This window comes from Amblyomma maculatum, chromosome 8 (genome assembly GCF_055883805.1).
Source record: "Amblyomma maculatum isolate TAMU_Amacu chromosome 8, ASM5588380v1, whole genome shotgun sequence".
Classification (NCBI taxonomy): Eukaryota; Metazoa; Arthropoda; class Arachnida; order Ixodida; family Ixodidae; genus Amblyomma; species Amblyomma maculatum.
In genome coordinates, this window is record NC_139351.1 from 118,704,028 (window position 1) to 118,729,731 (window position 25,704).

At 46.2% G+C, this 25,704-nt stretch overlaps 1 protein-coding gene across 1 annotated transcript in view; it reads left to right on the plus strand.

The window, feature by feature from the left end:
• Window positions 1-25,704, plus strand: part of Pka-C1 (Protein kinase, cAMP-dependent, catalytic subunit 1) — a 410,566-nt gene that overhangs the window by 224,692 nt on the left and 160,170 nt on the right. The window contains exon 3 of the mRNA XM_084577414.1: window positions 15,447-15,776. Within this exon, the coding sequence (XP_084433540.1) occupies window positions 15,447-15,776 (330 nt within the window). The remainder of the gene's footprint in view (window positions 1-15,446; window positions 15,777-25,704) is intronic.

Sequence of the window (25,704 nt, forward strand, 5' to 3'; positions counted from 1 at the left end):
ATAAGCGGAACAATCAATTTTTCTATATTGCGTAAAGGTCGCTTTTTTTTATTGTTACGTTAGAAAGTTCCAGAAAAGTAGTGTTTATACAAAATTTCAAATAATATACTGAAACGAATCATGCTAATACATTTTCACTGAGAAATTTTGTACCATAGAAAGGGCTATAGAGGCAAGTCTTAAAATACTATTTATGATATTTATTTTGTAAGCGGAGGTAGACCCGTATAAAGCAAGGCCATAATTTAATACCGACCTACTCACCTCTGCTCTTTTATGTCATTTTTCTTACACGGGCATGACAAAGCAATCTCATGGAGCATAGGTATGCATAAACCGCTCTCATACGTTTTGCTAATTCTATGATGCGAGCATGATAGTGTGCTATCGAATGTCATACTCCAGTGTTCTGTGCTGTCAACTAACGGAATGAGGGTACATGAACATTTCCAGGGGAAGCGTAATACAATAACAATTGGTTTGAATGAATGAATGAATGAATGAATGAATGAATGAATGAATGAATGAATGAATGAATGAATTTAACCCGAGATCTTGTGCGATAGTGAAGTCAAATTTTGTGTGAATGAGGAAATGTACATGCAGAAGTATGTGCGCTCAACTGTGGCTGCTCCAAATTAGAGCGATAGAAGTTTAAAATGGAAATGGGAAATCAATGTCTTTAGGGAAATCCCCGAAATCGAGTATACTTTAGTCATGGGAGCAGTGACTATTATTTTCCAAATATCATGTGGTGACACTCGGACGGATGCTAGTGATTAATTGCTATGAAGAAAATGGGAAATTAGTTGAAATGAAAACGAATCGAAAGTTGCATAAAATTCTTAAACAGCTGCCTTCGTGGCCATTATATTCTGTACACTAAGTATTGTGCCATAACGCATGTAGGTTTACAGACAGGAATGAAAATTTAGTGCAAAGAAATGTTTCGAGACCCGAGTAAATATTCAGGGTGTGAGTGAAGCAATACTAATTGCGGCTTCGGGCCTATATTTAGACTACTTGTCGTTCCTTGTTGATGTGACGGTGCATATTACAGAACATGGCTTCTCTTGCACTTGTTCTGCAACAGCGTGGTGAAATATTTTAACCCATACTGCTTAGGCGCACATATGTACACTGCAAAATCTTCATTTCCACCCTTCCCTAATTCAAGGGCTCTCTAATTCCTCGTGGACCGTGGCCACCTCATTGCAAGTTGAGTCTAATACCCTATGCGTTCATCCCGTATGCAAAAATACGCACCTTAATGTAAATCAATTAACTTTCACACTACATTTTAGTTATGTGGGGTCTGTCGACTCATACCCACGGCCAGTATGAGATCAACACAAGTTAGGATATCTTTTTCCCACCAAGAGCTCATGTTTTGCATCTGTGAATTTTGTCAAAACATGACCTCCAAAAAACGTACGCGAGAAGTAAGGGGGTGGGGGCGGGGGGAGTTTCCAGTATATAAAGTGCACTTTAATGTTGTACTAAATGAAGTTCTGCGCGAACAAAATGAGAGCACAAGTCGAGGCACGCGGCCCCTTCTTCCCTCTCTCCCTCTGACTTTATATACTCGCGTCCCTCGGAATTCTAGCCGAGCCGGCTCTGGCGTGGCGTTATTTAAAGATGTTTTTCGGCGGTGTGTCACAAGGAAGTCGGGCTGCGGCCACAGCCTCGAGGGTCGCTAGAGCACAAGTATAGAGAGGACACCCACTCCGTTTTTTTCCTCGGCCATGTGGGAATGTTTGTTTCCGCGTCCCCCAGCGCGTTCCGGTGCGGTTTGTTTTAACACGCGGCCCGGGACTTGCACGCGCGCCGCCCATGCTGCGCTTCAACCAACCACGCATTTTCCATTTGTTTATTCCTTCACTATTCCTAGTTTAATTATTAAGGCGAAAGCCTTTAATGGCTCATGCTATCGTGGACAAAATGTGTCCTGCTTTTGCGGTGGCTCTGATTGGCCGAGGCGGGATGACGTAATAGAGGTCCTGACCAATCACACAGCAACACCACAATATGCGCGAATGCATGCCTTATATGGCCATATGCCAATCAGTGATCAGTTAATAATTAATGACTAATTAATTACTAATTAAGGACTAAATACTTAATTGCCTTTTTAACAAATAGTTAAGTACTAATTAGTTTTCAATTGCGTAGCAAAATGTGGCACTCAGTCTTTCAACTTTCACTACAACTTCGCTACTACACTTTCAACTTTCGCTAAAGTGCCTCGTAATTTTTTTAGGTTGCTTTTCGATGTTGCCGAACAGGCCCTATCATGTAACTTGTAGACAACTGCGGAATATATAAGCAGAACGTGAGCTCGCACCGTATACCTTGTGGCCGATTAAGGAATCGCTGAATGAACATGCCTCCTTAGTTGCTGCTTGAGAGTATGGGTATCTATACTGAAAAGAAGGATCCCATAAATATTTCAATGAACAAGGACTTGAAGTTTGGAAATCCAAGTTTCGAGAAGAACTTGCACTTGATAAAACTGGGGGGTTGGGTAACATTTTTAATTATAATATTTAACCACAGTAGACCCGGCTTCTTCGGCGATCCGGAATAAAGGCAAAAATCTAAATCATATCTTAGCACTCTTAAGCCAGAATATACAGCGTCACAAAACTTTTGATATTAGACAACAACCAGACTATTAACTATCCCCTCTTATTCTTACTATGATGGCGTTGCCAGGATACGTTTGCAGCAAAATAAAAAAGCTATTATACCTTACAAAGTCATCATTTTCATTAATGGGCGAGCTATTTATAGCAAACTTATTCTTATTTATATGCAAGCTTAGTGGAATACTTACTAAAGTAGCCTTCAGCGGAGAATCCACTCTTTATAATGACCAGCGTACCATCATTCCTTCGCTTAATTATGGAGAAACACCGTGAAGCGTCGTGCTTGAAAAGCTGTACAGCGACCATCACCTGCAAGAACCAGCTGTCACAGAGAACAACTGCTCAACTGCACTGCTATAGGATGAGTGCATTGTACGTCTTAGACTTTTTGGTGTCATGTGCACTTATTTCACAGCTCAGCAACGACATATGGACACGTTTTCACATTTCCCTGTGAACATTTCTTTAATTCCGTACTCTAGTTGGTGCCTCAGAAAGCACCACATTCGAGAGCTTTAGCATAACGCTGTCGTATACCGCAAACACTAGCTGCCAAGTGCGCACGAGCATACCGTGCCGAGAGTCCAGGCTCGTGCATTGCGCTAAAACTCTTCACTGTCTCCTTCGAAGTGCGCAAATGAGTATGCAGAAACAACGATGGCGTGTAATCGATCGCGTCGCGAACGATCGGTCATCGGGTTTTGCAAACCCGTGCGAAATAAGAAAGCCAGTTCGCGCTGCTCGGTTCTTTTTTTCTTTTTCTTTTTACTGCCGCGAGGAAGCTGTCAATAGGCCATGACTGCAGCTATTTCCTTCTACCGTGCAACCTTCTGCTGGACACGCGGAATTATTGCAAAGCGCTCTTTCTTTTATCTCGCTTCATTCCTTCCTCCTCGCTCACCTCGCCCCTCCATTATAGATTGAGGTGTGCTGTCGTTTCCGCGGCCAGGTATATAACCGACCTCCTCTCCCAATTCGATTTCGCCGACGCGAAATAAAGCCCTTCGGACCCTGCAACGCTGACCACGCCGCCATACGCCTTCTCAATGCAATCCCTTCTTTGTACAACTTGCCCTCCGACTTAGTGTGTGCCTCTACAGAAACCGTGCAGCCTTGGGGAAGCTGCATAGCAGCCGGCCTCTGCCAATCACGGGACGGCGTGGTTGAGGAAGCTTGCTGTGTAATCAGATGTGGTGGGGCAGCGGATGCCCCAGTCGCAGATCGCTTTAACAAAGCGTTTAGGTTTGTATCGCTAACGCGGACGTGAACCGGGCCAGCGGGACGCGTATACGAAATCAAGTCTCCGTTATGATGAAACTCTACGGACAGCCACAGACACGTACCAGTTTTGATCCGAAACGAGAAAAGTATCATGGTGATTAGCGTATTGTTATTATTTATTTATTGTTTCCTCAAGGGTCCACAGGGGACATTACATGAGGGGTGGGCAAACAAAAAGTTAATACGAACACAGATGGTCTTCAATGGCGGTTTTGAATAGAACACGATTGATGATGGCCGCCACTTCGGATGGAAGGTCATTCCAGTCATTGGCTGTTCGAAGAAAAAATGACATTTTATATGTTTCGGTGCGGGCCCGTTCAGGGTAGACGGCGTTAGGGTGACTATGACGAGAAAAGCGATGAGCGCGTGTTATCGGGGCAGTTTCATGATCGGAAGTGTGATAAAATTTATGATACAGCGAAAGACGGGCGATTTTACGCCGACAGGCCAGTGTTGGGAGATTAAGCTGAGATTTTAGTGCTGTAACGCTAGTATAGCGAGAGTAGTCTGAGCAAATGAATCTGGCGGCGCGGTTTTGGACTGCTTCGAGCGTGGTGATTAGGTTAGTATAGTGGGGATCATATGCAGCACATGCGTAATCAAGTTTAGGACGTATGAAAGTTATATAAGCAAGAAGCTTAATGGGAGGGGGAGCTAGTGATAGGTTACGGCGCAAATACCCTAGAACTTGATTGGCTGAATTGGTATTGTGCTCGACGATTTCTAAATGCTAGTGAGCGTATTTGGACAAGACCACGCTAATTAGCTGTGAATTCTCGCTATGTAAGCCTGCAATAACGGAACAGCTGGTTACAAACTGCGCATGAGCAGTAGCAAGTACGCGTTCTCATCCGTCTACTGCGCATGCGTAACTGGCACCCGGCTGGTTCCGGTATGAGGCTATAGGTTAGTATGTCTGCGATTCGCTCTAACTCGCCAATGCATGTTGCCGAAGACCCTGCACCTTATTCCTGACGACGTCAGTTGCAGCTGCTATTGCAGTGCCTGGAATTAGGCGTGTGGCACGGGAAGTTCCCTCCAAAAATAACGATAGAGAGAAAGTGACGAGAAGAAGAGAGCGGTGACTGAAAATGTCCCCCGGTTCGCTTTCGATTATTGGGGCACAGGTGTAGGTGTGACGCGCACGGACCGAAGGCAGGTGGGGAGGAGGAAAATTTAGAGGGAAAGGTGCTCGTATATAGCTGCGCCCGCCTCCGCTCTCTTTCAGCAGCACGGTTTGTTCATCTGACGGGCCCCGAACGAACCATCGGGCGAAATCAATAGAGTTACTTTTCGCCTGGCGACGACCCTGTTATCTGCCTTCTTTCGGTCATTCCCTCTTCTCCCCAACTTTCTTTCTATTTCTGCCCCAGTTTTCTGTGTGTTCTTGTTGCCCTTTTAGTCGGTCCGGTTCTGGTAGGGTCGCTCGATCGCGTAATACCTCTTGTGCTGTGGGAGGTATCGAAAGATCTTTTCACCTTTCTTTCTTTCTTTTTTCTTTTTTTTTTTCTTGTACGCGATGGACAGCCGGCGCTCGCGCCATGTAAATTAAAAACGAAAGGGTCGGGTACCCAGCATACCTTATGTCCTTATGGATACGGGTATAAAGGTTCGGTTTCTAAGAAAGAACATCCCGAATGACACAAGAAATGTTGATCTCTTTTTACCTTTTTCCTGTCGTGGGAATGGAGCCGGTGTCTGGGCCAGCCTTTCATCCTTATTCACTCTTTATTCCTTATTCACTCCTTATTCCCTCGTCTGTATTCACTCCCCTTATTCACTCGTCCGCTTCCAATTTTTGCCCATTCTCATGGCGGGCGATGAGAAAGACTCTGCGGCCAAAGGAAGCATATCAGCAGGCATAGAAGGCAGGGTGGCCGCGAAGAGGGAGAGGGGCATTTCCGTGCTTTAAACGTGCAGCCTTTCTGGCGAAGCGATGAAATATGTGCGCAGAAATGGAAATTGCTGATCGACCGTAGTGAAGTTCTTCTCTTTGCTTTCTTTCTTTCAGTTTTCCTTCCTTCTTCGTCGCTCTTTTGATTCTGTTGGCTTCGCTTTCCCCGTTGGCAGATTGCGGGTTTTATGTGCTTGAAGCCTCGTCTCCAATTTAATGGAGACCGAGAAATATCTTAGAGAATCGAATTGGTACGAGCAAGTTACAAAGGGATCTTGTAATAACGGGAGAGTCGCGGATGCAGAGACATGGGTCAGACTGCGAAAATGAGTGAAGCTGGAGCGTTGGTTATCCGATTGAAACTCGATGCCTTGCCTTAAAATGACTGTGAAGTTTTCAAAGATTTTAATTGGTCTCAACTTCCAAACATCTTTGTTTTGACGAGTGCAGTTGAAATTTAACTTTTTTTTTGTAATGGTGGTAAAATGAAAAATTATTAAGCAATACTGTGAAAAATGATCTGAGACGCGATGGAAACGATTTTGCGTGAAGCGGGTCCGGAAAGTTCTGACTTAGTTTTCTTGTATGTAGTTTTATAGTCGAATGTGCATTTGTATTTGTTGCTCTCCCTGTGACGAGCATTAGCATATACGGGCAACAGGATGAATAAATGAATAATTAGAAATGCCACAGACAGAGGGGAGCAACCAGTGAGAACTGTCTCAGCGCACTCATTGGCTGTCCATATAAGCGTCCTCTCTGTTATGGAGCACGAAAAACACTGAATATGTTTCTTTCATGTGATTTTCTTAAATTGCATACAATGTAAGCAAAACGCACCCTTGCCTGTCTATAACTCACACCTTCCAGAAAAGGGTGCCTTGAGGTATTGAGGTACCCTTTTAATGGTTGCAGCAAGCAGCACTGCGCCCATTAAAAGGTGCATCAGTACTTCAATATACCCTGTCTTGAAAGTGTAAGTTCTAAAAACGAAATGCACCTATAAGTGTGCGATTTTTTGTACAATGTACACTACACCAGACATACGGGTTCGTCTTTCTCTTTAGGCATACCTCCGTACATTTTCTTATAAATTGCTTTTCTGTTTTGTTTTCATATTCCTATGCGATAACACTGCAGCCTCAGAAAGAAAACCGACGCGAGATCAACGTGGAGATGAAAGGCACAGTATAACAGTGTCTTTGTCCTCCACCCTTCTCGTGTCGTCTGTCGCGCTGCGCCTCCTCGTCGCTAGTTGGCCAGTTTTCGACCTGTGTACATTGTCGTAGAGCTTTCGTTACTATTCGCTCACAGTGCAGCTACACACGTAGACTCTAGCGAGAGTGACTGCGTCGATATTTGTAAAACCTCATGAGGGCGAGCTCCAGCCTTTGTGTATAAGGAAGCAAGCAAAAAAAAAAAAAAAAAAAACCAAAACTGGTTTCGCTGTGCTTAATCTAACCCGCAAGAGTGATACCTATAGGGCACGCCCTGATCGAAGCATTGATAGTGATAACGTAGCTATAGCACGCACTCGCTATCTGCAGTAGCCGGTTAAAGGGAGGCTGCAGGTTGATTTAAAGAAATACATTGTTGCGAGGAAGGCAACTGGTTGCGAGGAAGGCAACTTTTGAAATTCAATCGATGCTGAGAGCTCCTTGTTCTGCATCGAAATAGAATCAATGTGCGATTGGGCAAGCTTCGAAAGTACTTGTCCAGCGTTTTGTTGAATGCGAAATTGATGCACGGCACCCTCGACGCGGGAAGCCTCAGTTGGAAATATGCGAGCTTTGCGTACCACGTCGCTGGAGGCGATAGAAACATTTTCGCTCCGAGAGAACTGATTTTTCTCGCCAAGAGGCGGCGGGAATGATAGAGAGAGTGAGTGAGTGAGTGAGTGAGTGAGTGAGTGAGTGAGTGAGTGAGTGAGTGAGTGAGTGAGTGAGTTAGTGAGTTAGTGAGTGAGTGAGTGAGTGAGTTAGTGAGTGAGTGAGTGAGTGAGTGAGTTAGTGAGTGAGTGAGTGAGTTAGTGAGTGAGTGAGTGAGTGAGTGAGTGAGTTAGTGAGTGAGTGAGTGAGTGAGTTAGTGAGTGAGTGAGTGAGTGAGTGAGTGAGTTAGTGAGTGAGTGAGTTAGTGAGTGAGTGAGTGAGTGAGTGAGTGAGTTAGTGAGTGAGTGAGTGAGTTAGTGAGTGAGTGAGTTAGTGAGTGAGTGAGTGAGTGAGTGAGTGAATTAGTGAGTGAGTGAGTGAGTGAGTGAGTGAGTGAGTGAGTGAGTGAGCAGTAGCAGCAGCGCCAGCGTCGCCAGACGGAAATAAAGCCCCTTGATAATGATCAAGGGACTTTAGGCGGAACATCTGTGCTTGAGTCTGGTGAGCATGGGAGAGGGAGGGAAAGTAAAGCGACCTCTGCGCCGGATGGCATGTATGAGGATAAGCACTGATGAGGATTTCTGGTGGAAGAACGAATGTCTTTTAAAACTAAAAATAATACTCTAAACTACACACACACATTCGTGGCGTTTCTCAGTGTGCCACGGAATGAAAAACACTCAGCGGCTGCCGCTGATTTTCGCTTGGTGCCAGTGTAACCGTACTGTGAGATGTTATTTTTCCTGCTGTCTTGACTGGCCATTTAGGGTTTGAGCCGGCATGCCTTTAGGCATAGTAGCGTAACCACAAGCCGTGCGCAAAGTCCGGCCAATGCGTGTCTCAGTCGCCGGTGAAGCTGAAATGGGCAGCAGAGCTTTACCCCTTTTCGCCGCCTATTAATTATAATAATAAAAAGCGACAACTTATTCACTGGCTGGTAACCAACAAAAATGCAATATTGAGGATATGGAATCGTGTTGTAGAAGCGAAGTTGGTTGGCCTATAGCTGGTGGCTATCTGTTGTTCACTAAAAGGCGCTAAAGACGACAACTCGAAAAATAAAAACGTAGGATATCCTAGGCTTTCCTTCTAGCCTACGTATTTTGTGCTTCTTCCTAAACAGTGGCATGGTGCGGCATCGCATTATACGGTGTAGCGTGGTGTACTAGTAGAGTATTAACGCTTTAGTTCAAGGGAGATGTGCAGTTATGGCGATCTCTCCCTGCCCTCTATCTCTCTGTCTCTCCGTTGCGAGCATCCTGTTGTATAATGACTGGTTTGGGAGCAGAGAGGGTGGACGTTCTCTTGTCCGTATCCTCGCTGCTCTGGCTTATCGCTAATTGGCAAGGACAGTCGCAACGTAGCGGCGATGTCGAGACGGTATCTCGGAACTGTGCTTTGTGAAAGACAATTCCTGACCGCCATGCATCCTGTCACGACAGCTACATGAAAAAATGAGTTGTTACCTGCACGCGTTAATTTTATTCGTGTCTCACATTTTTCTTGTTTTTTTCTCGCCTTTGTAATGAACGCCGGTAATGAGACCGCGGGATGTTGTAAGTACGATCCATCTTTCTCCTCAGCCCTCACTCCCTGGTCGAATGTGGGTCATGGCCGTGACGATGTGGTTACGTCAGACCGTAACAAAGCAAAATATTCTATGACCAGTTTGTTGAGAAAGTTGACATCAGCGTACAAAACTCGACGGCAGTGTCCACCCAGGCGTTCTAATCAACGTCGTGGGTAACTTTAACGAGACATAAAAAGAAATAAAAACGACATAAAGAGAGCCAATGTTTGTGGCGAAACTAATTAATGTGTTTGTTTGTTTGTTTGTTTGTTTGTTTGTCTGTTTGTCTGTCTGTCTGTCTGTCTGTCTGTCTGTCTGTCTGTCTGTCTGTCTGTCTGTCTGTCTGTCTGTCTGTCTGTCTGTCTGTCTGTCTGTCTGTCTGTCTGTCTGTCTGTCTGTCTGTCTGTCTGTCTGTCTGTCTGTCTGTCTGTCTGTCTGTCTGTCTGTCTGTCTGTCTGTCTGTCTGTCTGTCTGTCTGTCTGTCTGTCTGTCTGTTTGTTTGTTTGTTTGTTTGTTTGTTTGTTTGTTTGTTTGTTTACACGTGCTGCAGCTTTGGTGAGGCTATCGTAAGACTGGCTAGAAAGAGAAAAATGTCATGAATAATATACAAAAACACATGAAACAAAGATAATCAAAGTTAACTAACGAGCAACGGCTGCCAGAAACTGTTCCATGAGTAGTAAGCGGACTTTTCCAGGCAGCGAATTCCGGAGTTCAGTGTTCAGAGGAAAGAACTTGTATTTGAACGCCTCTGCGGTGCAGTATGAAGATGGGGTAAGATTCAGGCTGCGGGAACTTGTAGTGACGGAAGGCTATTAAAGTTGAAAGTATTGAAAGGAAGCATTCGGACGAGGGCGAAAATGTTAAAAAAAAAAAAAAAACGTTTTCAAAAGCGTAAATTCTTAATCGTTTTTCGTTTGTCCTGCCGCAAAGAAGAGCTGTCAGACGGATTTTACTGCGAATGCGTGAGCACTGAGGAGTGACACGAAGTCTAGAACTGTCCGCCGTCAGCTTCTATGCGAAGCCTCTACCTGCCAAACATCATAGGTGGCGTTGTTGGGAGGATTTCTCCTCTTTCCATCCGCCAACCACTAAAGGTGGTTGACACGTAGGGAAGAGGTGACAGGTAAGAGACAGGTGAAACAGGTCGAACTAAGGATGACTCAGGAAAAATGAAAATTAGTAAGAATGACTTAGCAAAAGTTAATCAAAAACGTTCGGAGAATGAAAGACAACGAAATCAAGATTGGAACAGAGTCAGAAAAGGCTAAGATTCATATAAAATATCACATTTATTCCGCAGCAATCCAATTGAGCGCACCTGTATATATTGTTGCGAAGAAGATCGGCAGTGGCGCAAGAGGAGGCCTTGCGCTAGGCCAGACATTATATCATCGTTCATCCTGTCGCCATGTTGTGTCGTTCCCTTTGCTTGCCACCACGTAACATTTTGGTTGGAGGTGCGGCGTACGTCATCACCATCCTCGCCTTGGAGCATCGACGCCATCTTAAGCCGGGACCATCGACCGAGGGCCCAGGCACATCGCCTAGCAGCTTCGCCTCAGCCCTTCAAGCTCAGACCTGACCAACTACCACCTCCCAGCCCCCAGCCCGGACCTGAAGACAAGGAGAACAGACAAACCAACCAGAACCGAGACGAAGGGCCCGAAAGACCTGAATGACCCGAAGGAGCCGATGGACACGAATACGCAAACCCCGCCCAAGCCGCCCGGCGTGACCTCGAGCCATTGGTCCCATGGACTCTGGTGACGGATGGTTGACAGCTCCTGGGAAGGCGGATCACCCACGCATCAGACATCGTGGTGGCAAACAAGTCATAAACTTCTGTCATTCCTTGAACATTCTCACCGTCACGCCACCATCAACTTCAAGCGAACCGATCGGGACGATCGCTCGGTGGCCCCGGGAAGTGTTGCGAAGAAGATCGGCAGTGGCGTGAGAGGAGCCCTCGCGCTAGGCCAGACATTAAATCATCGTTCATCCTGTCGCCATGTTGTGCCGTTCTGTTTGTTTGCTTGCTAGAAGCAATTTACCGTGGTTCTCGTCTTCCGTACTTTCAACTGCATTATCAAAGTAATAGTTGTCAGGAACCGAAATACTGCGCATGTTGCTAGTGCGCGCTTGAAGATGCAGAGCGAGAGGTCGCGGAGGGTTCTTGGCATTCGGGAAATGTGACGAAGGAAGGTGACGTGAGAGACACGCCTATCATGAGAGAGGGCGACTGTAGCGGAGGAGGGAAGAGAGGACAGAATGGAGGGAGCCAGTTATCTGTTGTCTGGACACTGATTCCTTATACGAGGTTAATGGGCTTCCTGAATAACTATAGTTGTTTTTATCGCCGTACCTCTTATACGTGGGTACCGAAAACTGCGTGATGCTCGCTGATGTTCGTGCGCCACTTCCTGTTTTCTGTATAATCCTCGTATGGGAGACCCTCGGACTATTCGGAGTATAATAAATGATTACCAATTTGTCCGGGCAGTTGAGGCAAGTTGTGTTTAAAATGAAGGAAATAGAGGATTGGTTTGTAAATCAGTGTGTGCGCGTCGAAGGGCTATACCTGAAAGACTTTTTGCCTAGTAGCGCCAAAAGAACCCTAGAATTTATTAGCCGCGAAAACCGCAGCGGTATTCGACATTACGGAATATATGTTTTTACCAGTAAGTTAGAGTAGCTTTAAGTTGTCGTGTACTAAAAGATATAAAAAAATACAATCAATATCAAAGTGCAAACTGTCGATTTGGCCATTTTCGACGTGACACTGTAAATGTTGCCTACTTTGGTTCCTAAATCTTTATTCTACCGCAATAATTGTTGTTTCTGTACTTTTTTTTTCTCTCTGCATTTCGTTGACTGCTTGGAATATTGCATGTTACTACATTTTAACTACGCTGTTGAGCCGCCTTTAGCAAAAAACATTTTCTTGCGTTGTTTGCTTGCCCACTCCCCTCTCAGTAATGCCGCGACGCTTGAGGGTATCGAAAATAAATAAATAAATAAATCAAGCCCCATTTACTACAATAATGCCTGAAAATTATTCTTATCTGAAGGAGCACTGCTGTGCTTCACAATAAAAATCCGCTAAGTAAATTCGAATCGTAGTACATGAGTGCCCCCGTGACCGCTTTTTTTTTTTTTTCTTCTTATATAAAATAAATGGGCGGGCTTGCCATTGCAGTAAAATTTAACCTAGTTTCGGTTTCTGCATTTGGCTCCTTTCGCAAAAACAGAATCGTTCGCATGTCAGTGACGATAAGGACAGGTTAGGTGACCACGTGTTTCTAGTGGAAGGACCAGCCGTCATTGGTGGGAGGTTAGATTTACCTCGAATTATAGGTAAAGACGATAGCATAAGTCGCCGCCGTCTGCACGTACCACGAGGCTCCAGAAGTGGCCCGCTAAAATATTAAAATAAAAAAATATGTTCTCATTAAACACAGATTCTTACACCATTATGCGTTCGCTTTGCGATCAGAGGAAACGCACTTGGCTGATCTGAAATATCGGCACTTTATCTTGTTTTCTTTGTTTCCACTGCGGTTTGGGTGTCCCAGTCGAAAAAAAAACTACAGAATTTTGACAAAAACACGACAAAATAACCTGTCGTTTTGTCGTAACCATCACATTTTTCTGTAGTTCTGTAGTACTTTTCTGTAGTTATAGTTTTTCTGTAGTATATTTCTGTTGTCTGTAGTTCTGTAGCACTTTTCTGTTGTAACTACAGAAGTTTATGATGTTACTACAGCATTTTCTGTTGTCACAACAGGTTTCCCGTCAAAAACCGCACAGAAATTTAATCGCAACATCAGGAAATGTTCTGTAGTTTTTTCCGACAGGTAATGGTACTCATATTTGGATTGGAAGGATAGTGGCGCCGCCTTGTTGAAGGAGAGTAAAAGAAACCAGGACGCTCTGAAAGCCTGCTAAGAGCTCCTAGCGCCGCCTATCAGCGGAGCGCGAAACTACGCGATGGACTTTAGACCTGGCGCGGGATTGAGAAACTCGAATGAAATTCAGTATACCGTGGGGCGCTTGTATTATTTTCGCGCCTTCCTTTCGCATTTACATAGCGCGGTTCAGGTTCAGGGCTTTTGCAGTTAGAGAGAAATAAACGTGAACGAATTAAGCCTCACTAGTTTATTCAATAACAGGATTGTAAGGAGTTATCGGATTGCATTCATGCATTCATGAAGGACCTTCATATCAATCTCGATTGACCATGGACTGCCATAGGGCGCCTAGTAACCTGTTATTATTGCTGGAAGTAGTTGTTTTGTAGATTTTAAGGTATGGTATAAATAACAAACATATATTATTATGAAGTGATACAAATAAGAGTTTTGCTGTGCCCACTGTTGCACAGGCACTAGGAAAGAATTCTATTTTAAATGAAGCGATCTTGTCATGGCAAGAGGCTATCTTCTCAGTGCCTCGAATCTTTAGCCTTGATCGCCCAGATAAGGAATCAGTCGAGAAATGTGTGCACTCACCCCAGGAGTCTTTAGCAAGGAAGAATACGGAAATAATTTTGCTCATTATATTTCAATTTACAAACATTAAAGCCCGTGCAGGCATTACAAAACATGTACCATATGTAAATGGATAACGTTCACGAGCGTAAGCCATCGGCCGCAGCCGCAGTCGCTGCTGCCACTTCGACTTTGGCACACTCCTTCGGTTGGTAAGCTTCTCGGCAACGAGCTGGTCTGGCTTCTCGTCTTTCGATGTTGTCGGCCGCCCGTCTGGTGGAATGGCTGGAGTCTCTGTCTTTGACTACAGTGGCTTCTTCTACCTCACGCCGACTGGTGTATTAGCCTGACACTACGATCGCGGACCTCGACCGCACTTGCCCAGATGGCGTATGTGTATTGCGTATTTGTCCTGGTTAAATGAAGGAACGACGGAGATGGAATTTCACGAAGACGACTATTTTCACTGCACAGCACGAGTATGTTGCAGTTTTACGCTAGGCGTAATTGGCTCTGGTGATAGCATAGTGCTGTCGTGCCAGACCTCAAGGTCATCTGACTCCGAACATTTGACCTTGAACTCTAGCGCTGTGCAGCGAACATCATTGTCTTCATTGCCATGCCGATCATTTGTCCTTGAACTCTTGCTGCACAGTGCCTAGGCATGGCAATGAAGACAACGATATTTGCTGCACAGCGCGAGATTTCAAGGTCAAATGTTCGGAGCCATATGACCTTGAAGGTTAGCATGGGAGTTGCAGAGCTTACGCTCTAAACACGTTTAATTTGAATAGTGCGCTGAAGCAGGGGTGGTTGTGACAACAAAAGCAAGCTGCCCGTCCGGCGAAAACAAGTTTCGGTGACTCACTATTGAATCGCTATATGCTAGTTGGCTTCAGGCTCGTCAATCGTACATGCATGCAAACAACAAAGTTTATGGCCCGTACAATGAAGGCTTTGCTGCCTCTACCTTCTCTACGGCCTTATTTCTTAATGCCACGGTGAACACGTGGTACCATGTGCTCCGCGTTCTTTGCCACCAACAAAGCGTATCAGATCCCGTCCCTGTTCCTTCCTCCATAATCAATACATTGGAGTTCTGAAAAACGCTAATATAGCTGGCTTAACAAATTATAATGTCCAGACAGAAATTTCAGAACAAATGATTATTTTTGCGGAAAAATGTTTAACAGAGCGCTACCGGACGATCGGACGCGCGATCGCGTAACTTATCACATGTCATCGCACATCACCATGCGCCCGTTGCTATTGGTGCAGCACTTTCACCGAGTTCGGTGCGTTGAATAGTGGAACGCAAGCACTTAACATAACACCGGCAGTTGGTGAAATTTCACTGATTTAAAGAGCGTGACTCAAAGAGCTGAGCAAATGGCCAGGACCTGCGCTTGCCCGTCTCTTTTCGTTTCTGTTGTGTCCGCCCTTCTTGCACCGTTGTTACAGCGTAAGCACTTTACATTCCTTAAGTTTTTCTTTTACCATTTACGGCACTCTTCTCCTCCCGCCTCCTCCCATCTCCCCATTCCCTACTCGTCGAGTGTCATTTCGGCCATACTTCTTTTAAGAGCTCTATTTCTCTCTCTAAGAACTCGTCTGAAATATGTACAAGCACTCGTTTTTTTTTTCTCTCTCTCTTTTTGCGACTGATATGTATATTCCCTTTCGGCTTTGCAGGACCCGTGGAGGTGGTGGCGGTAACATTGTACGACGCCTTCGACGGCCAGCAGCAGGCGCCCGCGGGTCCCAAAAGCGCCAGCGCACCCGCCACTCCACAGGGGGGCGGTGCCGGTGGACACGCCGCCTCTCAGAGCCAGCAGCCTCAGCAGCAGAAGGATAAGGACAAGCAGCCACCGGCTGCTGGGGCCCCTGTCCGAGGGAACGGGTTGAGTCCGCCCTTTCCGCAGTCAGCACCCTGCACGCCGCCCGCGACCAGCAACAACACCACGGCGTCCAACCAGGCTACCACGTCGGCGGACATGCCGCCCCTCAAGGAGCCCAAGGACTGTGAGTGGAAAAAAAAAAACTCATTGAACTTTAAGAAAAGGCTCCTTTGCCTCCCTTGTGCATGCTATTTTACCAGCATTTCAATGCCTGACCTGGACATCTGCAGGACGTCTAGGCGCATGTCGAGACGTCATAACGGTGAAGATCCGCTGGCATGTCTAACCTGCTGATCTAGACGATGTGGTTGTCATTAGTGTGGGGTACGCGACGTAAGGCAGCCTGCAGCATGCCTGCTTGGGGTATGTGTCGTCTGAAGAAGTGAAGCTGGTGTCACAAGACAGGTTTACAAGCGTTGTATACATGAACCCGACAATGACGGGTTGAGTTGAGCTATCCGGTCGAAAACCGGTTACAGGATGACGTAAACGCTGTTGGGTAGGGTCGAGTCGAGTTAACTCTGTCGCAAGGGATGAGTTGACTCTCTTCTCTCGACCCCGCGGCAAGGAGCATGTGAACGCGGTCGTGTTGAGTTGGGGAACAGTGGGAGAGGAGAACAGTATAGAAAACGCGAGGGGTAGGGGATATTGGAGGAATGTGCTGGCAAAAAAAAAAAAACCGTAATTGGGGGCCGTCTGCTAGTTCGTCTCGACGTGACGCGCCGCCGTAATCGCTGCTCGTCGTGTCGAGTTCATGTAAACCCGGTAGGGCCCAGTCGATTCAACTTTTTCCCTCAACTCGACCCCTGGAGTCTGGTCCATGTAAACAGGGCTGCAGAAACCGCATTAAATATCGGCGTGGATACGTTATCGTTGCACTCGGAGATGAAATGTTTTTGGTCACGTGCAGTATCGAAAGAGTTACGTGCAATGATAAGGTGTAATCGAAGAGCCGCGAGTGCATGTTTGCAGTGGTGAATGCAGCACTCCCACTTACTGTGTGGGGCTCCTTTTCTTTTTATTGGCTCGGAACGGGACTTTAAATGCAGTCTATTGGTGCCGGCAGAACGCGAAGAGCAGCTTTGGTGCGTAACTGACGGCTGCAGAAATATTGGAAGGATCGCGTTTGAAAAACCCGCTTCTGTGCGCAGTTTACGCTTGGCTCCCTAGGAAGCGCTGGCGTCGCAGAAAGAGGCAAGAGCTGGCCTGCGTCACTTCGTGACGTCAAACTGGCTTTTGCGGAGACGCGTGCGGCGACGATGCGCGCAAGAAGAGGTGCGATTCATGGAGCGACCACTCCTCGTGTGAAGCTGCCCTTATGTGAAACGGTCTTTATGTGCAGCTGCAAAGAAATTAATTCCCATTGATATAATGGATCTACAAATTACATGACCTCAACATTCCGAACTCGGGACGCGCACAAAAAAAAAAAAATGCCTGTATTCCGCCGGCTTATCGTTTTTTATCTTATCTTTCGGCCGGCTTATCTTTCTCTCTCTCTATCATAATGCGAACGTTTTCCCTTCAGATTTTACGCGAGAAAATAAGTCTGCCTTGGGATACAGTTGTGTTTCATCGTGTTTTCGGGACTCGTGGTGGCGATTTGCATGCTATACGTATTGGTGGCATGCGATATGCGCGACTGAAAAGACGTGACAGTTCTTCACAAGTTTTTATATCTGGGGCTTGTTTACTCGGGCGATGCCTTTGAACGAGAAAGTTTCGGACATCCATAATAATAGAGGACTTGACAACACAAAGTCGCTGTGGCCTCTACTCATTTGTGTTGACAACGAGAAAGTGCCTTGCGAAATAGTTTTTCCAAAGCGAAATGGCCCGCGTCTGCGGTCGTTAATGCTCGTTCCGGTTCTTGACCTTTGAACGTCCCATATCGTGCATACCTTCAAGTCTCGCTTGTTTGGCAATCCACGTAATCGTGTGTGGCCGTTTCATTTATTCATTTTACTGCTCTGTCTCTCTCTGTTTTTCTCTCTGGATGCGTTCAGTATAAAACATTGCTTTTGTTATTCGGCTTCAGCTTCTGACACGACATAGAAGCCAGTTCCCATTTCAGTCACAGTATTAACACAAATGCCATCATTCCAGACGTTGCGACGAACAACGGGAGATGTCGCCGCAGTCGAGACCATTTCGACCTTGAAACTTATTGAGCGGGTCCTTTCGTGCAATGTCGCTTCACATCCTTTCTTGCTCTACACATTTATTCTTCCGGATGGCCAGGGAAGGAGGAGGAAGTTAAGGAGGATCGGAGGGGGGGGGGGGGGGGGGAGGTGAAAGGGGTCGCTTGAACCTATTTTGATTCCAAACATATTACTTTTTTCTTTCTCGCGCTTTGTACCTCCTGTTTTCTTCTGGCTATATTTCTTTCTTTGTTCCATTCTTTGCGCGCGTCCGTGTGCGCGAGTGTTTTTTTGAGCGCTTGCCAAGTCGTGCCGGGACCGGAATCAATATATCGGAGGAGACCGAAAGAGCGCTCTCGGGAATCTTTTCAGTGGGGGGCTTCCCCCTCTTTCTTTCATTTCGTCCGCTCTTCCCTCGTTCTTCGCTGGCCTTGCACATTTCTGCCGTTCTTCCGCCGCCACGCTCCTAGTCCGTCTTCCGCGCATTCGCCACTCTGCGCTCGGCGCTAGTCGTTTCTACTCTGCGGGTTAGATTCGTGCGCGTTTGCCGGTGCGCTCGCACAATTGTGCGTATTTGTGTGAGTAAGAGCAGTCGAATGCCCTTGCTTCCTTTCGATGCCTTCGAGCTCGGGCCAGTGCATATCGCTTCGATGGAGACGGTGCTCACACTGCAGTGGAAGAACTTTCGAACTTCGAATAATAAAAAGGCGGCTGAGGAGCCCGGGAACCGGTTCAAGAAATGTCGGAAGTCGACTGCAATAATTCGCGGATCACAGTAACTAACCGTGAGGAAACAGAAAGAAAGTCATATGGACATCAAAATACGTTATCTATTGTCTAAATAATAGCGCTGGAAGCTGGTTATGCTTTACACTGAGTTTTGTGTAATTCTGTCTGCACACTATATGTGTCTGTACACTACCAGACACATATTTCGCTAATCTAGGGTGTGGTTATGTTTCCTCAGATATGTCTAGAGTGTAGTACGGACTGAATGAAGGCACTTTGGAATAGAGTCACTTCCGGTCTGGTTCCGTCACTTCCTTCCTGTCGATCACCGAAAATATTTATGACCGCCGCCGAATACTTTTTTTCGTCAAGGGTTCCATTGCTGTCTCATTAAAACCAGCTTCATTTATTCATTGCTCAGTTAGCATAGCGGAGTCAGGGAAGGCGAAATGACGAAGGCAGGGGAGCAGATTGGCTTCGAAATTATACCACGCGAGCAATCATTACGAGCAGAGAACGGCATTTACACCATATTTATACGCCTGTCGTGATCCACGTGACAGTATCCTTCAGATACAGGAGTAAACGATAAAGAACCAACAAAATTTAAGGTTCCCTTCCTTCCGTCCTTGCTCCGAGTAAATTTTGGAACACCTGCCCTGTCTGTCTTTCTGAGTTAGTCCTCGTATTTTCCTTCAGCATCTCCTCGCTGCGGAAGAGTAGGAATCTCAAATAAAAAAATTCTATGTAGGATACAACTTTATGTAAAGAAAAAAAAACCGCAAACTGCGGGTAATATAGTGTGCGGTGTGTCTGTGTTACTCTTCTGAACTTTAAACAAAGTCAGGTTTTGAAATTCGATTACTCTGCCCCGCCGGGGTGGCGCAGTGGTTATGGCGCTCGGCTATTGTGCCCAAGGAAGCGGGATCGAATCCCGGCCTCGGCGGCTGCGTTTCGATGGAGGCGAAACGGAGTGGCGTCCGTGTGCTGTGCGTGTCAGTGCACGTTAAAGAACCCCAGGTGGTCTAAATTACTCCGTAGCCCTCCACTACGGCGTCTCTCATAGCCTGAGTCGCTTTGGGATGTTAAACTCCACAAACCAAACCAGCCAACCTTCGATTACTCTGCTAAACTGTAAACAAAATCAATTTTTGAACTTCGTCTATACCAAGGAAGCCCGATGCATCGAATTTCTTGAGATAGTAATCTGGTCTGATGCTTATCTTTTCAGGTAACCGGAAACGTTTTTACCGCGAAGTACCTTCAGTCGCGGATGAATTGTATGTGGTGGCGGTCACTGCAGACTTCAGTTGTGTTGGCAGCCTATAGAGCGCCTCTGATGGTCGTGACTACAAGGGTTCTATCTAGCGAGCGTGCATCTGTTAGGGGACATTGCTTGGGTAGAAGGTTGTGTGACGTCACGAGACCACGTGACATGACCGAGTTGGCAGGCACGTTCGTACGGCTTGGTTAAAGTTACGTTTTATATCTATGTCGGTATTTCACATAATCCGATAGCGTACGAGTGTACAGTGGTGAGTATGTCTGATACAATGAAGGCACCAATTGAGGAATTGGCGATCGAGCTAGTGGCAGTGTGTACAGTGTCAACCACACTTAGCGGGAACACGGCTCCACGTGGCCAGGCACCTGCGGAGTGCCGCTGCATATAACTCGGTAATGAATCAATGCACAGTGGCGCACGAGAAGAGGTACCTCGAGGGGGCGCCTCCTTTCGTGGGCCACTCTACATCAGTTCCGTACCGGCTTGGACGCAGTGGGGCTCCGTAAACGCGTAGCTACGCAGAGCTGTGTTCCCGTTAAGTTTGACTGACACTGTACGCGCACAAGAGTCCTCAAGATGTCACAGACGGGAGCCGTTAACAGTGTGACGTCATACCCTTGAGGGTGGAGCTCAACTGTCGTGTAATGTTTTATTCTTTTTCTTTCATCATTAATTATTGCCTTCACGCACGTGCACAGTATTGAAAAATACAAAGATGATGATTTTGCACCTTCTGTCGTTCTCTTCAACCTCCTGTTATATTGCGCTCTAAATTTTATTGCTTCCACCTTCATCTCTTGAACCAATAATGTCTCTCTGGTTGGCCACCATTTTCTTTGTCGATGCACCTAGGACATGCTCGTCCGAACCTCTGGATCAGGCTTACTCGTGTCGTGTTCGAGGAGGGGGGGGGGGGGGGGGGGGCAAATAGAGACAGACAAAGGGCAAGCGCTCTCACAACTAGGGGTTTATTCATAAAACTTGTCATATGTAGAGAAGAAAGGCGTGACACGTGGATACAAGAGAAGACAAAAGCAACGTGCCAACGATGCTCAAAAAGCCACGAAGAAACAAGAGCTCCTTGTCAGATAAAGAAACAGAACGTTTGCTAACGCAGCATCATTGCTCCATCGCGATAAAAATATGCCTCTCTCACTTCCCGCGTGACCTGGTCCTTGTGGCTGTAACACCTGCGCGTCACTGAACAAAGCAGTGCACGTTTTTCTTTTTCATCGCTTCGCACCTCTAGCAGTGGGTGACAATATTCACTCTGAGTGAGTGAGAGAGTGAGTTCAACGCTTGCCCTGTGTCTGGCTTTCTTCTGGTTCGTAGCTTTTTTTTTTCGCGTTTTTTTTTTTTTTTTCAACATGAATATATACCAACTTGTCCAACTGAACGCGTTTTACAAGGTTTATTCGCGCCATGCTTGGAATCAACCTACTGCACAAAGTACAACTTAAGTGCGGCTGCGTGGTGCTCAACTTAAGTTGAGGACAACAATGCAGAGAACTATAAAGCGGAAAATGGTAGAGGTAACGTTAAGAGATAGAAAGCGTGCAGAGTGAGTCAGAGAAATAGCCCAAGGTAACGACATTCTAGTGCATTCAAGAAGAAATGGGCATGGGCAGGAATGTAGCGCGAAGAAGGGATAACCGTACATTTTAATTGAGCAATATCAGCACGCAGATACATCCTACCGTTCTTGTCATCGTTGCTACCGAAATCCAGGCTATGACAGAAACCCGTCTGGGCGGATATGTATGTGGCGCGAATCGGAGCTCTAACATTTCCGCCTATTGTTGCTACTGGAGGAAAGATAAGGAGAGGAAAGCGCACAAGCCTGCCGACTGGTTCCTGCTGAGCCATAATCATTTCCTCTATTGATTTTCATTGTTGTAGTTTTGTTTGAACATTTCAAATTACAAAAAAAAATTACCTTTGAATTAAACCACTTCACATCAGTTTCCTATCTGTGGGCGTCGCTTTTACATCCTCCTACCTTTTTTCTTTTTTTTTTTTCTTGGTTAGGGTAGCGCGCACGCTGAGGTGCAAAGTGAAGTGTGTTTGGGGGGTCCCTTCTATGCGTTGCGCAGCCAGACCTTGCGGAATCCCTCAACCAAAGGCGCGTGTTTGCCGTGTCTCTGTCGGCGGCAGTTCCTTCCAGACCGGCCAGAGGACGAGGGAGCGGTCGGGTTCGCCATTAGTGGCACTGCTAAAAATTGTCGCGGGATCCGCCTACGTCCGCGCTCTGCGACGAAGCACCACTGCTGGTAGGGAGCAGCCTACACCCCGAGGCACCCTCGCGTGTACCGTATAGACGCGGGTTTAAAGGGACGCAGATGACAAATAGAATTTGGCCTGTGCTTCGATAAGATGGCATGTTGTAATCGCACAGAGACCACTCTTACCGAAAAAGAGGTTTTATAAGCAGGAAAGAGTGATGTCGCTCTCACCGGTCCTCTGATTTTTTTTTTTTTCTTTTATAGCGCTTCACTGAAGCCACACCATACCGCCATTTTACTTCGAAACGGGGCGATCCATCATTTTCAGTGATGACGTCACTAGTTTAAATCCACTAGCGGAAAGACTTCAAAATCAATTTCCTCGGTAATATATACATATATGCGTCTTTAGCTGATGGACAAGCGTCATCATCCTCGTAGGGAGCCAAGGCACCAGTTTTTACTGGCGACACTAACTGAACTGCCCAGTTCTTTAAGCGTCTCGCGATTCAGGGCGCGTTTCCGAAGCACAGATTTTAACATTTGGCAAGGGCAGGGATCGGGAGGGATCTCAGTCTGCTGACCATTTTTTATTGCGAAAGCAATAGTAAGCCAGATCTAACCGCTCGTCGCGTAGTCCATGGCTCGTGGACCCCTCTGCTCTTTGACCTCCTCGATCAGGGTGCCATGCCATTTGAATTCACGTTATCCCTTTGCCACGAGCGGGAGCTGCCAACTCGGGTCGCTCCTTTCATATGGGAGAGTGATATCGGAATCAGCCTGCCACAACCATTTGCATTCTCGTTACCCCAACGACACGCAGGCGCGTCCATACGGCTTGGTTGAAGCGTGACTTTATACGTGGGCTGGTGGCTTACGCTCTCGCGTCATATCCTAAAAGGATGTGCTTAAGTGTCTCCAGTACACTGATAGGGCGTGATAGGGAAACATGTAGCAGGCAAAAGAAGCTTCCGTCGTTGCTTTCGCAATTCAACTGAGGTTAACCAGAGCTAAACCATAACTAATATTTTCATAAGCTTTCATTGAATTTTATCTAGTACGCTGCCAGAGCCGTCCAGGCGTCACAAAGGGAGGCAGCTTTAGACGGGTGCTTTAAACGACTTATGAATGTGGTTGAGGTACGCTGAGATGAGATCAAAATGAAATTGGCGTGCATCGATAGACTACCGCGTTCTTCATTGGAAACAGAGCTTTCGCGAGCAAGATATGGCTCCATTCGGTACTTTTCAGCAGCAACTGCGGTGACGCCGGAACATCTGAAAGCACATATTGGAGGCTATAGATATATCATAGCGCTGTACAATTCCTTTCGGCCTAATCACGGGGGCATTTTTCTTCTTCGCAACGTTCAATCGACTAGCAGGAAAAATGTGTTCCATTTTTTTCAACTCCAATTTTCCTGCGATTATATAATAGTTCCCTGCTAACTAAACAGAATCGTCACTGAAAAAATCAATAATCAGTTTATGCTATTGGAAAATTTGGATGGTACTGCTTCCAGTGTCCTAATAAGGTGACAACAGTGTCTATGACAGGAAGATGTGCTTACTTCTCTGTGATCTGGCAGTCTTTGGGACTTGAGAAGCGCGCCTTTCCCTCTTTCCTTCATTTTAAACCAGCCAAAAGGCACAACTCAAAACAAGACGATGCTGGTTTGCTTCTGTTCTCTGTGTTGTGTCTAACGTGGCACCATGAATTTTGCCAAGCTTCTTTCATTTTAAGTCCGCGACGAAGCGAACCCGGGAGAAGCTACCGTTCACCCTCCTCCTCGATGCCCGAACACATAGATAATAACATTCTTGCTGGAGGATTGGGGAACATTGAGATTTTTTTTTGTTCTTTTTGTAAAGTTACGATGGCGAGGTCGTTTGCATGGTAAATGCACCTTGCACAGTTTTAGGCACTAAGAAAAAAAAAAAAAAAAGTCGGGCATTTCGTAAACCCTTATGCTTTCGATAGCGACGACACTGATGTGCAGTTGCGATTTTTCATGATGGTTGCGTGGTTTCTTATTGACTGCGGTTTCTGTAAATGCCTAGCAATAATTTCAGGACCGAGAATAATCGATAGATAACTTTTACTATTGGACGCTGAGAATCAAATACCGCAATCCGCATGAAGGTTTTTTTGTTGTTGTTTTTTAAAGGAAAGCCGTCGCACGGATGTTATAAGATACGGTTCGATTTATAGTCCCGAAGGGACTTCAGCTATGAGGGCGCCGTCATTAAGGGCTGCGGATAATTTTGACCACCTGGGCTTATTTAACGTGAGCTGCATCGCACAGTACGCGGGGATCTGACTTTTAGCTTCTACCGAAACGCGGCCATGGCTACCGGGATCGAACCTCGCGCTCTATCCACTGATCCACCGCTGTGAGGCGTGTCCCGCAAGGTACTACGTCACTGTACACGTAAGGTGATTTACCCAAACGCGCGTCAAGTGCATCGTCCCTGATCTCGATATCTATCGGTCAGGCCAGAGGGGTGATGCTTATGCTCGCGTTAATACGGTGCGTGTCTCTCTCTCTCTCTCTTTCTCTTTGTTACTTATTGCGTCCTCAAGGCTGTCAGCGGGAAGTAGGAAGTGAGGAGTCGCGGTCAACCCGTCCACGGCGCGTGTGTGCACACAGAAGGCTCGTTAGTGTGTGCGCACGTGGCGACGAGATGGGGTGAAGGTCAGCCGCCCCCCTCCGCTCAAGAAAATGGGCTTGCTCTCCGAGTTCTTTCTTACACTCTCCACCATGAAATGGGCTTGCTCTCCGAGTTCTTTCTTACACTGTCTTCCATGTTTCCGCGTTTTTTTTTTCTTCCATAGTTTTCAGTTAATAAAGTTTATCAATCAAAATATGCAAGTCCAATGTCAGCTGCGTTTCGCGATAAATGTACATATATCGCTGACGGCTGTACAGTTCATTAATAACTAGAGCGTAATAGCATAATGACGGTGGCAAAACGAAGTTAATTTCTCTGACAGCGCTGTTATTTCACATGGGTGAGGCCAAGGAAAACAAGAGAAAGTTACTGCACGTGATTACAACGCTAGGGTTCTTGAAGAAAGGGATGCTAACATGGGTTAAGAACTGGAGTTTGTTGTAGTACTTTTACTGCTAATTTGCGTAGTTCAGAGCAGGCTTACGGGCCGTATGCAGTACAACGGGGATCTTCTTTCCGGCTTCGCCTCTCTGTAGTGCGTTCGGTTCACAATAAACCAACTGCGCTTCAGGATCGAGTGACTGTGAGATGGCTGCAGAAAGCTCTTCCAATATGTCCGAACAGGAGAGCTAACCTGGTCCCATTCCCATGACCCCGTGATCACAGGTTCCGCATTCTAGGAAGCCCCCCTGTTCGAGTTTCATGAATTTTCATCTTTCGCTGTGCGTCGGTATACACCTAACACCTTTCCCAAAGCAGCCTCGACGGATTGTGATTTTAACTAGCCATTACCTACCTTAATATGTATAATTTCTTTAGTTTCATATAATTGGTAGGGGTAACATTAAGAGATAGGAAGCGTGCAGAGTGGGTCAGAGAAATAACTCAAGTTACCGACGTTCTAGTGGAAATCAAGAAGAAATGGGCATGGGCAGGACATGTAGGGCGAAGAGAGGATAACCGATGGTCGCTTAGGGTAACAAACTGGATTCCAAAGGAAGGA